Genomic DNA, 14,270 nt, shown 5'->3' with positions numbered 1-14,270 from the left:
TTCTTCGGATCACAAATGTTCTTCTCGGGTTTACCGGACGGCTCGTCGTACCAGACTCGCCTTCCGTGCCGCATCGCTCCTTTTTAAAGACGCGGAAACTCTCTCCTAATTCGGCGCTTCGCCCTTGTGGACGCAATAACAAACTGTCGATGTACACAATTACAGAGAGCTCTCAGGAGCGTATATCGAAGGCGCGCGGGGATCACGGAAATGTAATTTTTTCCCAAACATTCTAAAAGTAAACAATTACACAAAACGCTCTTTCGACCTCAGCAAAACGATAGAATAAAGAGGATTCTTCTCGACTATTCTAGAAACACGGGCCTATAAAAGCCTCCTCTCTCGTGATCGCGGCGCTCTTCTCCGATTGCTCGTCGCGTCAAGAGTGTGTTGCTACTGTTTTAAAAAGATCGCTTGTCTTTTTCTCTTTACCACGTCTAATTACCGTTGCTTGCGGAACGTTTAATTATTAATTACCGACTCGGCTATTTCTTTTGGATTCTCCTAATCCGTTAACTTTTTGTAAATTCTGTGCGGTTTTCAGTATTTGTATTTTTCTTTGTTTTTAGTTAAAATATAGTTATATTAAACGATACGTTTTGTCGAGTGTCGTGCTTCGCCGTCTTCTCGCTTCCGACATCCTTATCCTGCCTTCCGTCGCGCACATTATTTTTGGTCCTTCGAGCCGGATCCTCCAGAACCTCCTGTGAATCCGGTGCCACGGAAGCGTAGAGTCTTTCAGTGTAGGTGAACAGTGCATCTGAAAATAAGACAGTGTCAGAGATGGCAGACACAACGACTATAATTACCAACGCCACCGCGCTATATGGCAAGATTTCGCGCGCATACGATAACCTTCGTAAGCTCGGCGAGGCCAACATCACACTCGGTGCAGTGGAAGCCCGGCTTCTGAATCTCGACAAACTGTGGGAGAAGTTCGATGCGATGAATGATATCTTGGCTGAGCGTGTAGACGAAATAAAGCATGACGTCTATGCTAAACAGGACATACCTTCACTCGGCGAAGAGTCTTATCTAGTGAACAAGGGCCTGATGTTGGAGATGCGGCGTACTCTCCAGAAGAAGGAACGCGCCGCTGCTTCTGCTACTTCAGAGACATCACCATCGGCGCCTCGCACCACGCTACCTCGAATCCAGGTACCGACCTTTACGGGAAGATACGAGGATTGGCCGGCCTTCCGAGACCTCTTCGTCTCCCTTATCGGCCAGGATAAGACGACGAAGCCTGTGGAAAAAATGCATTACTTGAAGAGCTGTGTCAAGGGCGAGGCAGATCTTCTCATCAGAGACCTCAGTTCTACCGAAGCCAATTACGAGCGAGCCTGGCGAACTCTAAGCGACTACTACGAAAATAAGCGCTTACTAACCCGCTCTTATTTAACGAATTTTTTAAGCCTGCCAAAGATGAAGGGAGAATCCTCTACTGAGCTTAGGAAGATATTCCACGGCATCAAGACTACGGTCAGCTCGCTGGCGAGCATCGACCGGCCAGTAGGGAGTACTGAAGATCTCTTTGTGCACCTCGCCGTTGACCTTCTCGATAGTCGCTCTCGCCGCGAGTGGGAGACCTCCATCAGTGAAACGAACGAGCCTCCGCCATACGCTCTGCTAGAGCGATTCCTTGAGCGACGCCTTCATACTCTGGAGTCGTTGCCCTCGACGAAGATCGACGTCTCGTCCAACAAGGCCAGCGGGAGTCAGTCGAGGTCGACTCGTACGCACCATGCTCGTAAGCTGGACTCAAAGGAGCTCAAGGGAAACACTAGAGGACGCTGTTCAGCCTGCCAGGGTGACCACTTCGTGATGCTGTGCGACGCTTATAGGAAAATGACGGCCTCAGAGCGCAAGCAGCACGTCGAAGGCAACGACTTGTGCGGAAACTGTCTCGGCCGACACAAGACCAAGGAGTGCGCCTCCAAGAAGAACTGCTCTGCGTGCAATGACCGGCATCATACCTCACTCCATGATGCCTACCGCTCATCGGAGACCGTCAAAACGGCGCACGTCAGCAAGGGACCGGTTCCGACGCCTGTAGCGGTACTTTTGGCCACGGCACGCGTTCGCGTATGCGATCGCTATGGTTCCTGGCAGTCCGTTCGCGCCCTCGTCGACCAAGGCTCGGAATCCTCCATTGTGTCGGAAAGGCTCACCCAACGCTTGAGGCTAGCACGGAGCTCCGCTTCAGTTTCCGTGTATGGAGTCGGCGGGAAAAAGACAGGTGTCTTAAAAGGTAAAGTGGTACTCACCCTCCAGTCTCTTAGTGGCTGCCCTTCCATCACCGTCCACGCCCTGGTGCTGCCGAAGCTGACCATCTACGCCGGCGGCTACAACGGCGGCGGGCATAACTGGCCTCATCTTCAGGGTCTGGAGCTCGCGGACCCTGATTACCGCTCAGCTGATCCGGTTGACATCCTCCTTGGCGCGGACGTTTACGGTTCGATCCTCTGTCAGGGCCTAAAAAAGGGAAATCGACATGAACCAATAGCTCAACAAACCACGCTCGGCTGGATACTGTCAGGCGTGGTTGGTGAGACGACTACCGGACATCACGTTCACACTCACCAATGCCGAGTTGAGGACGACGTCTCTATCCTGGTGCGACGCTTCTGGGAGCAGGAGGAGCTTCAACGGCCTTCACAACTCTTCTCCAAGGCTGACCAGGAGTGCGAGGATCACTTCCTGAGACATCACAGTCCGTACAGCCAACGGTCGATATGTGGTGAGACTGCCGACGATCGAGCCTCTGCCTGATCTCTCAGCCACTCGACGCGCCGCCAGTCGAGCCCTGCAACACGTCAGCAAAAAATTAGAACGAGAAAATACCTTCCGCAGCATGTACGTGGATTTCATGGAGCAATACTTGGACCTCAACCATATGAAGCCGGCTCCCCTGTCGACCTACTGGATCTCTACAGCGAACCTGCTACCTTCCTCACCACGGGGTCCTCGCGAAAGCAGTGTCCTCTACCTAAGTTGAGAGTGGTCTTCAACGGTTCGAGCTCTTTGGCCAACGGCGACTGTCTCAACCGATTCCTGATGACGGGACCCAACCTGCTTCCCGCCCTAGCGGACATCCTACTACGGTGGAGAAGGCACCGGTTCGTCTTTGCCACCGACATTGAAAAAATGTACCGGCAAATCCTGGTGCATGCCGATGATCAGAGCCTGCAAAGAATATTGTGGAGGAAGGACTCGGAACAGAGATCAAGGAATATTGGCTGACTACTGTGACTTACGGTTTAGCCTGCGCTCCATACTTGGCCATCCGCACACTGCATCAGCTCGCCGTGGACGAAGGCGATCGTCATCCTGAGGGAGCCGCGGTCCTCCGCTCCGACGTTTACATGGACGACATCCTGTCTGGAGCTTCTACCCTCCAAGAAGCCAAGGAAATCCTCCGACAGCTTGTTCTGATCTGCAAGGCGGGAGGCTTCCCTCTGAAAAAATTCACCCTCAGTTACTTTCGACATTACCTACCGAGGACTGCCTCCAGCAAGAGGCAAGATGGTGGCTGCCTGGGGAAAGTCATGCCACCCTGGGATTACGGTGGCAACCTTGCGACGACCTCTTCTCCTTCGCCACCAGCCAACCAACGTTGTCCACGATCACCAAGCGGTCAGTCTTATCGTTGACAGCGAAGCTGTTTGATCCGCTCGGTTGGCTGTCTCCCACGACTGTTCTCGCCAAGACTCTAATCCAGTCTACTTGGTTGCTCGGCATCGACTGGGACACTCCTCTTCCGGACGACCATGAGAAGGCCTGGTTACGCTTCCAAGCGGAGCTCCCTCAACTGGAGAGACTGCACGTTCCTCGATGGCTGGGTGGAGGATCGACTGACTGCCGCCTGGAAGTCCACGGATTCGCTGACGCCTCAGTCCGTGCCTACGCCGCTGTGGTGTACCTAAAAACCGAGAAGAACGGGGAGTATGGAGTTACGCTGATTGCCGCGAAAGTTGCTCCGCTAAAACAAATCTCCTTACCTCGGCTCGAGTTATCCGCCGCAACTCTTCTGGTCCGCCTCGTTCAGCAAACGCTGCCTCTCATCGGAGCTGAAAAGGCGCCTCTTCATCTCTGGTGCGTAGGACCGTGCGTCGCCGACCGCCTGGCCGGCCGGTTGGGTACTATAAGAGGTACGTCGCGCTCGGCGCGTCGAACGAGTCGAGCGAGTCCGGACGAGTCGTAAACGTACTTTCTCGAGTCTCTCGCCACTCCGGCGTGTTTCGACCGCTCTCCGTACCGTCGCCGACCGCTTGGCCGGTCGGTTGGGTACTATAAGAGGTAGGAGAGATTAATATTGTACGTGTCGCGCTCTCGACGTTGACAAACGAAGAATCGCCCGAACGGGTCGAGAACGGATTTTGTCGAGTCGCGACTCTGACACGGAGAGAACATTTATATAAAATGTTTGATTTGGAAACCACGAATATATAAAATAAAAATAATATACGATCGTCGCAGAACGCGCCGCCGCCAAGTCTTCTCATGCTTGGAGGTTGCGTGTCTCGCGAGAACGTACGTTCGACTCTCGCGTCGTCTCGTATTCCTCTTCGCCGGGGATTACGGTGCGGCTCTTCTCGTTCGTCGCCGAACGCGCGCAAAATTAACGCACACTTATTTATTACGAGCACAGCATTGCCACGAGTCGGTGTCGCAAGACCGAATGGCTCTTATGTGGCGCGCACGCCTCTAGTGTGTTGGCCGCGCGGTTCCCTCTCGTTTCGTACGCAGCAGCGGAATCGTCGCGCTTACCGAGCATCTACTCCACGGATACGAGTTTGCGGGAAGAGTTGCTTCTTCCCGCTCGCTTTGTACGCCGTAGCGAAATCTTATTGCTGGTCGTGTGCGGTTAAACGCGTACGAACCAGACAGAACAGTCCTCGACGTCTAAGCATCGCCATCGTCGATCTAGCGTCAGGGTGAATCGCGCGGTCTCTCGAGACCGCGCATCATAACATTTGGGAGAATAAGAACACGAGTATTTTGATCTTGTGGATTTTTGAACGGAGAGGAGGAGGAAGAAGAGGAGAGGCGGCGGCGTCGGGGGTTTACTCTCGCCTCCGTCGTTCTCTCGTACGCTTTACATAATAGCGTTAAACACAGCAGAGTGTCGCCGACCGGCTGAGCAAGACCGGCGGCAAATAAAATGGCACATACGAGCGTGTCGCGCGCGCGTCGGTGTTTCGGCATCGAACGCGCGCGCGCGCGAAAAAGAGCTAGCGACGAGTCTTCGGGCTCGCTCGCGAGTTACTCCCTTGCGAGTAACCGAACACGAAGCTCCCTGGTTGATCCTGCCAGTAGTCATATGCTTGTCTCAAAGATTATAAATGTAATTTATTTAATTACATTTTTATTTTTTAAATAATACATATATACGTTCCAAAAAATATAAGCCATATTATTATATATGTACGTGTGTGTGGGTGTATAACTATCATTTAATACACATTCACGTTAAATCACATCATTTAATCATATTTAATAACTATATCACTAACATATATAATTAATACTTATAATAAATCATTTTTAAAGTAATTTTTTTTAAATTCTAGTTATCACTTTATCAGAATTATGAAAAAAAATTGATACAATTGTTAGAAAACTTAAATGTGCATAACTTTTTAATATATAGGCATTAATAAAATAAACATAGTGATTGTTAATTTTTTATGCTACAGCTACGCATAAAAGTACTAAAATACTTAGAACTTTAAATTACTTTAATATTCAACTGTATATATTATTATAACTTTTCTCGTTTTATACTATATTTAAAAAATAATATTTAATAATTACTTTATTGCACTTACAACTATGCATATGTATTTAATACTGTAACCATTTAAATAATAAAATATATATATAATTACTGTGTATGAAATTAATACATTCAAAATAAAAAAAGTTACATATGCAAAAATAAACTCTATAAAATCTATAAATAAACGTAATAATAATAAACTGTGCAATAAACGTAATAATAAACGTTCAAATATTTTATTTATTATATATTAAAATTATTCTATTTAATAACCTGTCCTTTTCTTGTTTAGATCTCCTCATTTTCGCATCTCTTCTTTTGTTCTTCCTTTTTCCTAAAAAGAAATATGTGATTGTTATACATAGGTGCAATAAGTCAATTCTGCAATAAATATTCTATACAAAAATAACAATAAGTTCTTAAATGTTGTATTTAATTTAAAAAAACTAATACACGCAATAATGAACAGATAGTGCATGTGTTCACCCTCTTTAAAATCAGTTTCTTATAAAAATAAAAAGTTTGAGATAAGATGATAAAATAGTTAAATTGAGGTATATTATATATAACTTACAAATCTCGGTCAAATCTCTGCTTGGCTAAAATTAGCCATCTTGCAATTATATCCTCAACTTCCTTATTTGTTAAATTGGTTCTTGAAGTTCGCGCAGCATCTAACAACAAGTTTAAACAGATATGTGTGGTTATAGATTATATAAAAATTTAAAGCGACTTAATTTTATATATATATATATATGTATATATGTATATATACTATTCAAAATTATTTTATATTCCTATGATTACATATTATTGAATAATGATATTAGAGTTTTAATAGCATCATCCAATATAACCATGCATAGAATGCTATATATAAAGTGTCAAAAATATGTCAATAAAAACATTTCTGTGATTAAATATTTATATACTTACTTATGATACATATAGTAATGCGAAGATTTTTAAAGGCATTTTTCAATTTTGCACCAGCCCAACTATATTCCATTGCTAATTTATTTGTTAAAATATGTTTCATCATGTACGAAATCACATCATGATGATCCTTACCTCCTAAAAAGCTCAATTGTCTTGTCTAAAAATATAAAATAATTTAATTAATATTAGTTTATGATCTAAAAATATCAAAATAATAAACATTTGTTTTTCTCTTATAAAAAAAGTTAACATTACTTTTCTTTTAACTTCTTTAAAATTATTTAACATTATATAAATAAATAAATATGTCCAAAATATTGCTTTTTATAAGACATTTCAATAAAATGTTTCTAATCGTAAGTATAAAATGATAATATTTTGTATATACCATTTCTGCAGCAACACATTTGTTTTTTAATTGATTATTAATTCTCTGTAATTGTTCTACGGTATCTGCTGGCAAATCGAAATCATAATGCATTTTTTTTTAAATCCGTTTCCTCATTTTTTCTTATGTGATTATCCAACTTTATTAAACGTTCATCAATTGTTGTAAGATTTAACAATACTGCATTTAGTTTCCTGATAATTAAATTATGAAAATCTGCAAAAATAATTGACACATATTATTGTATATCTACTCATTGTCAGATTATATAAATATTACGAATTATATACCATTTTAAATATGTTTACAGTGATATAAATAAAAAAAGTTAAAACTTTAATAATATATATATATATATATATAGGTAAGCTTTTACAAAAATTTAAAATTAATAACAGATATATTTTTACCTACATCAATCTCAGCATTACAAGTATCGGATGTAGATATTGTATCTGAATTTTGTGGAACAAGGTCATCTTTATTTGCTGTTCGATGTTCTTGTGAACTTATAGATTTACTATATGTAACTGCAGACTTTTTAGACTGAATATTAATTATTTTTTCATTACTTATTTGTATCGGAGGCTTAGTTATTTTCTTATAATTTTTTATCAGTGGTTTTTTTATTTCATAAGTCATTTTGCTTTTATTTAAATCGTTTGATATATTAGAAGCTTCATCTAAATCATTGCTTGTGTCAGTTCTATCTGAATTATCAGAAGAACTTGAAATTTTTTTTACTCGATTCATTTTCTTATCACCTTGTATTAATGGTGTCTTTATTTCACAGATTTTGCTCTTATTTATTGTTAAAGCTTTTGGTGTATTAGGAAAATTATCTAACTCTAAATCATTGCGAGTTTTTAATTTATTGATGCTTGTGTCGCTTGTATCAGAATTATCAGGAGATGAACCTGTATTTTTTTTTGCTCGTTGATATCTCGATTTTTTGAGGTTATTTCCATCATCACCATCTATATCGGATATTTGTTCAGCTAATTTAAGTTTGTCTATAGCTTTATCATATGTATCTAAAACGTATAAAATTTTTGAATATTAAAAATTAGATTTTTGTTTTTATATATTTTATAATCAAATATCACTTAAAATTTAAATTTTAATATATACTTTTAATACATATATATTATAATTTTAATTTATATAATTTTTGATAAAAAAATAAAATACATTTTTTATATTACTAACCGCTGCTACCAAAAATACGGATTATTTTATATAATTGCCAATCATCAGAAGGAAATATTCTTTTCATAATTGCTTTATTTATCTTAATTTGACTTGTATATGATGGCCATTTACATTCCTTATTATTTTCAGTTAACCATTCAGAAGGAACAATTTGTAAACCATCTTCGAACTCCACAATATTATACGCCATAATAACTGTAAATAAAAATTGATCAGCATTGAAATTATAAATAATCTATGATGTAAATAATATGATAAAAATGTGACGATAATAATAATAATAATAATAATAATAATATTTGCAATTTATATTAGAGTATTATAATTACGTTTAATTATTTAATTACAAATGCAAATTAATATTAAACATGTATTATTCAGTTGTGTGTAACATCGGAAATATAATATAATTTTTTTTATAAGGCATTTTCAACATTTTTGCTCTAATTTTATCAAACTCCCATGTCTGAAGATGAGAATATTCAGACATGATACCAATATTTAAAGTTAATGACGAAATAGGCTGTGTATATAAATCTTCCACTAACACAAGTACTTTGCCAATAGCATACATTTTATTGTCATTAGATTTAATGAAATTTAAAATTGACATTATTTGTCCATTTTCAAAAGAAATGCAATTATTTTTTGGATCATCACAGTTAATATAATATTGATTATTGCAAAAAATTTTATATTGTTGTACAGAAATGAAATCTTTCGTAATAGGACCATCACAATGAGAGCGTGTAAAACATTTTTCCATATCGTATGAATTTGAATATATTTTGAATGTTTCATTATTATGTATTGTCTCAATTTCTGCAAATCTTCTTGTTAATTGCTGTAATGGTTGGTTAGTTTTACGAATTAATTTCTTTAACGTAGACATATAATTCTCAAATTTAAATGCACTAAATTTATCCAGAGCACCAAATTGTTTTACGTCTGCAGCAAGATGTAATAAATTATGAATATTATGTGAAATATATTTAGAACCGTAGATAACTTGAAATGATTTTACAAAATGTTTTAATAAATTTTCTGCATATTCTATAATAGAAGTTTGATATGTTAAAGTAGGATGTGCAAGAATTGTGATTGCTACATGTAATGTTAGAAAATTTAAATATACATTTTCTTGTAGTATTCCTTTCAATATAATAGGACCTGTATATAATAAAAATTGCCGATATTCTGTGGCTTTCCAATGTTTGATATACTTTAATGATCTTGGTTTTCGAGCAAAATCAGAAGGAATATAATTGCGTAACTTTATTAGTTTCTTAGAAATTTGTTCTTTGTCTGAATTTGATAATCTTATCTTAAGTGGTCCTGAAAGCCATAACATAATAAGTTTACGCATAACACCCAAACATACCAGGTGCATATAATCTAGTGGCACATTTGTAACTAAGCCTAGATTTGGTATATTTTTTAAAATTGTGTCACCAGTTTGATAATCAAGATTATAAGATCCAGTAAAAAATTCTTTATCATTACGTAACATCATATTAGATGTGTATGGAAAACATATATGTCCTTCTATATTATCACCTTCAATAATGCATTTAGTGCAACTATTATATCCAGTGTGTCCTTTTACATTTAAAATAAATGATTTAGCAGGAGCGTCACAAATTATTGCTTTAATTTCGACTTTTATGATCTGTCCCTCATAATCAATCCCATTATTTATAAAAGCAATAGCATCACCTACAAACATTTTTAAAAACTCATTTGCATTTTTTGGTTTTCCTTCACCATAATATAAGGCAATGACATATACATTGTTTATAATATTATCTGCACATAATATTGGCCATAAACTCTTTGTGGAAGACTTATATATAGGTAAACCATCAATATTTATAAATAATTGAATGTTATCAAGAGCAAAATTCAATCTTTTACGTTCTTCAATAATTTTTAGAAGAGCTTTTTCGAGACCTAAGTGGCAGTAATCTCCGTTTTCAATTTGTATAATTTCAGTTGATTTAGGAGTTTGCAATAATGTACGTGGATCTTTAGGCAAAGTATAATTAGTGTGTGTTTGCAATATCTGTAAAAGGTGACGGAGTGATTTGAGTGATATCTTTTCTTCAATAGCCCATTTACTTATGTCATGTATAAAAGTTTCGTTATCATTTAAACACAGATTTTCATAATTGTTATCGACTATAGCTTGCAGCTTATTTGCATCCGTGTAATTTTGTATCATACAGGCATTATTTTCATTCAAAAAGTTAATATTATTTTCATCATAATATTGATTTAGATTTCTATCTGAGTATACTTTATCAGAATCACATAAAGACGAAGCATTCTCATCAACAACAATTAGTTGATCATTATTATTATTAATTATTGCCATAGAATCCGCAGAATCAGTCTGATGAGTTATCATATTCATATCTGTTACTGTGTTTCTTGCAACTAATCTTCGTTTATGTCTTGCACTATAAAATATTGAGTGTTTTCGTTTGCGACCCATATTTTTCACAAAATATATTTTTTTTCCTAAATATACATATACAATGAAAAAAAGATATCTTGTTACAATAAATATGAAAAAAATATAAGACAAACATAAGATAAAAAATATTGTATATACTAACCTTAATTTTTATGTTGATGTTTTTCACTTTGTTAAATCACTTCTTATTGCTAAGTGATCTTCTGAGATCACTTATTTTGAGTCAAAATGTCCTCTTATGCAAATAAAAAACACGTGCTGGTACACCAACAGACTGCGTATACGCTGCAGAGCGTTTTGGGCAACGTGCACGCGCCTACACGGTCACGCTTGCATTAGGATTAGGTAAGATTAGGTTACATTAAGTAGCGTCCATTAACGGTGACGTGTTGATTCTTTTACTTTTAGAACAAATCAACGTCAAGTCTTGACAAGATGACAACTTAGCAGTCATTCTGCTGAACGCGACTATTTTAAAGAAAAATATTTCAAATAAAAGTTGTTTGATTCAAAGGAGGTCATAAAGTAGATGATGCCCTTTATTTGATGAATATTTTAAGAGATATTTGAAGTGGTGTACGTGTTATTTTAAATTGGACACCCTAATATATATTTAGTTATAGCAGTAATAAATATAAATAAATAAATATAAATTATTTATTAAATATATCATAAATTAAACTTTATTTTTCTAATTTTAATTGTTGATCGTCACAGCACAACATCTTTATGATGTCACTGTGACATTTTCTTGCTATGACAGATTTTTTATCATTATTGTTACATTTCGTGATATACTAGTTATATCAATGTGACATTTTTGATGATATCACTGTAACATCTTTATGATGTCACTGTGACATTTTCTTGCTATGACAGATTTTTTTATCCTTATTGTTACATTTCGTGATATACTAGTTATATCAATGTGACATTTTACAATGATATCACTTCAATTGTGATTAATGATATCACTGTTACCTTCCAATAATCTCACAATGACATCACAGTGACATTACATTTTTTTGTCACCTTGTGACTCTATTGTGAGCTTATTGTGATGTCACTGTGACATTTTTTGCTATGGGGGATATAATTAACTTATAAGATACATAATAACACAAATCGCTAACACAACTAATATGGTCAGTGCTGTTAATGTGGGCAATAAGAAGTTTTAGTAATATATATAAGTTATCATCTAATTGCATTCATTTATCGCTAAATAATTTTAATACAAGCCAACATTTTAATATAAAAATATTAATTTCTCTTTGATTTTAACGTAAAAATAAAAAATTCATGAATACACTAAATACACAAGTAACTATTATTGTGATACTTAAAAAATGATAAAACTTATTGACGTTGTTGCTTTGCCTGTAAAAAATAAAAGTAATAATAAATATGTTGTTATATCGAAAACTAAAATATACAAGTAAAACGTAAAACATACTAGTTCTCTGTCGTAGCGCGTTTTTGAGTGCCTTAACCAAGCTGACACATAGTTCTGAAATTGTTTATCTGTCAAAAATGGAAAGTGTTTTCTAGTCGATCCTACAAATGTAACAAAAAAAAAGTTAATATAGTACCGGTACAATTATTATGCTATTAAAAGCATTAATTTTTTATAATTATATATTTTTACATTTCTATATACGTTTTAAAATGTCCATAATTATTAGTGTGTTCACTTCGAAGTTGCCTTTGCGACCCATCCAAGAACATTTTGTACCCAATTTATTAGTAAATATTTTTTCTAGTCCAGCTTTTATTTGATCGTGGGGAGAAGTGCCTCCTAATAAATAGACAAATGTTTCCTACGAAAAAAATGTAAATACATATATATATATATATACAATTGTTCGAGCCTTTTCTGGTAAATATTGAGCATCCTTTTTGTCTATTTTAATTTCAATTAAAGTCAGTTAGTCAGAAGGAAAAAGGGTTAAATATATATTTTTTAAAAATAGATATCAGTAGTTTTGGCATATTCAACAATGGTACAATGAAATTATAATGAATGTTATAAAATAATCCTAGTTTAATCAAGCTTGAACAATCAAAATTGCTTTTGAAAGCAATTTCTTTCTAACCATTTACATTATTTTACCAGCTCGAACCTTGAATTTTGTCTCAAATATTCAAAAAACAAGAAATAAGAAATGTAGACTATTTTTACCATTTGTTTTTGTCCTTCCTCATTAGTTTTTAATGCGATGTCGAAATCAAGTAATTTTGTAAATTTCTTGAAAGGTTTGTTCGGAATAAGAGAAAAAGTACTACTACAGCTTGAACCAGATGCTGAGAGCAGTGGAAGCGAATTATTTGTACGCTCTAATTGCTTTAAAAATGCATTTTGTTGTTCCAATAATTTTTTAATCGCAATCGTGTTTTGCAGGATTGAAACAATATTCTGACTATCTGAAATATAAATTTACAAATTATATTACTATAAACAAAAGAACAATAAATATGAATGATTACCTGCTGGAAAATTTTCAAAAATGATATCGGTTGGTATCATATTATTTACTGGATTAACAGCATCTTTAGGATCTAAATAATGGAAATTTTTAGTATCATTATTGTATTTATTTAATATTAAATTAATAAATTAATAGACACTATATATATATTAAGCGGGATTACTTAAAATCGACTTGTATTGTTTAATACCTTATTGTACCAAAAATTATTTGTTTATACCTTCATCAGAAGTTACATGGTCTTCAGAGGCAATATTATTCTTTTTATTTTGACTCACGTTTATTGCTGTTTCATCCATATTTTCGATATCCTTGTCCAAGTTTTGGTTATCATCATTAATCAAATCTAAATGTATAAAAAATTACACTATTAAGCATTACTTTATTTGCAAGTTAAAAAAAATGTTAAAGATTTATAAAAATAATATATATATTTATTTATTGTTATACCATTTGTCAACTGTTCATTTTCTAAATGCAAATCCATGACAGTCATTAACGGAGATGGTGTCATTCGCGGATTTGAATCGTCATCATTTAAGTTGTTTGCTGTAACTGGTTGGAATGTTTTCTTTTTTCTTTTCCCTCGGCCTAATTGCGAACATGATGTATCTGATGTATCGGTTCGAATTTTTTTATGTACAACATCTATAGCTTCCTTATATGAATCTGTAATTACAAATTATTTTATTAATTGTCTATATATATACATACATTTGTATTACATGATTTATATAAGTCTTTTCCATAACCGTATTCATAAATATTGGGAAGTTATGATTTGATATATTAAATACGAAAAAGTCATTTTTTTAATATAAAACATGTTTAATTAAGATATTATCTTATTATATACTATCAATATTTTTATGACAATACTTACTACTTTGAAATATTAGTTGCACTATGTATTTTTGCCAATTGTCTTTTGGGGGTTCTTTCCGTAATATATATTTCCTAACATTTTTTTCCGGCCATTTACAC

At 35.8% G+C, this 14,270-nt stretch overlaps 1 protein-coding gene and 1 long non-coding RNA gene across 2 annotated transcripts; both read right to left on the bottom strand.

Moving 5' to 3' along the window:
• Positions 1-1,217: 1,217 nt before the first annotated feature.
• On the bottom strand, positions 1,218-2,685 carry LOC146724932 (uncharacterized). Its single transcript, XR_014925443.1, has 3 exons — positions 2,584-2,685; positions 2,268-2,475; positions 1,218-1,246 (listed from the first exon to the last, which is right to left on the bottom strand). It is a non-coding gene; the product is annotated as an uncharacterized LOC146724932 (long non-coding RNA).
• A 9,471-nt stretch (positions 2,686-12,156) lies between these two features.
• On the bottom strand, positions 12,157-13,800 carry LOC146724931 (uncharacterized). Its single transcript, XM_085487844.1, has 5 exons — positions 13,737-13,800; positions 13,507-13,632; positions 13,285-13,356; positions 12,980-13,221; positions 12,157-12,177 (listed from the first exon to the last, which is right to left on the bottom strand). The coding sequence occupies exons 1-5, from the start codon at positions 13,798-13,800 to the stop codon at positions 12,157-12,159; spliced, it is 525 nt and encodes a 174-aa protein (XP_085343970.1).
• Between the last annotated feature and the right edge of the window lie 470 nt (positions 13,801-14,270).

The sequence above is a fragment of the Nylanderia fulva genome, unplaced genomic scaffold (assembly GCF_048542155.1).
Source record: "Nylanderia fulva isolate GAGA-0341 unplaced genomic scaffold, ASM4854215v1 Scaffold11, whole genome shotgun sequence".
Lineage (NCBI taxonomy): Eukaryota > Metazoa > Arthropoda > Insecta > Hymenoptera > Formicidae > Nylanderia > Nylanderia fulva.
The sequence above is the reverse complement of the archived record's forward strand: the minus strand, read 5'-3'. Positions and strand labels throughout refer to the sequence as shown.

What these genes read in the sequence shown, in the direction of transcription:
- LOC146724931 (XM_085487844.1), bottom strand. Translation starts at nt 13,800, where the DNA reads ATGACACCATCTCCGTTAATGACTGTCATGGATTTGCATTTAGAAAAT. An exon ending in AAATGAACAGTTGACAAATG is followed by an intron (nt 13,633 to 13,736) that starts GTATAACAATAA and finishes TTATACATTTAG; the next exon opens with ATTTGATTAATGATGATAAC. An exon ending in TTTTGAAAATTTTCCAGCAG is followed by an intron (nt 13,222 to 13,284) that starts GTAATCATTCAT and finishes TTTATATTTCAG; the next exon opens with ATAGTCAGAATATTGTTTCA.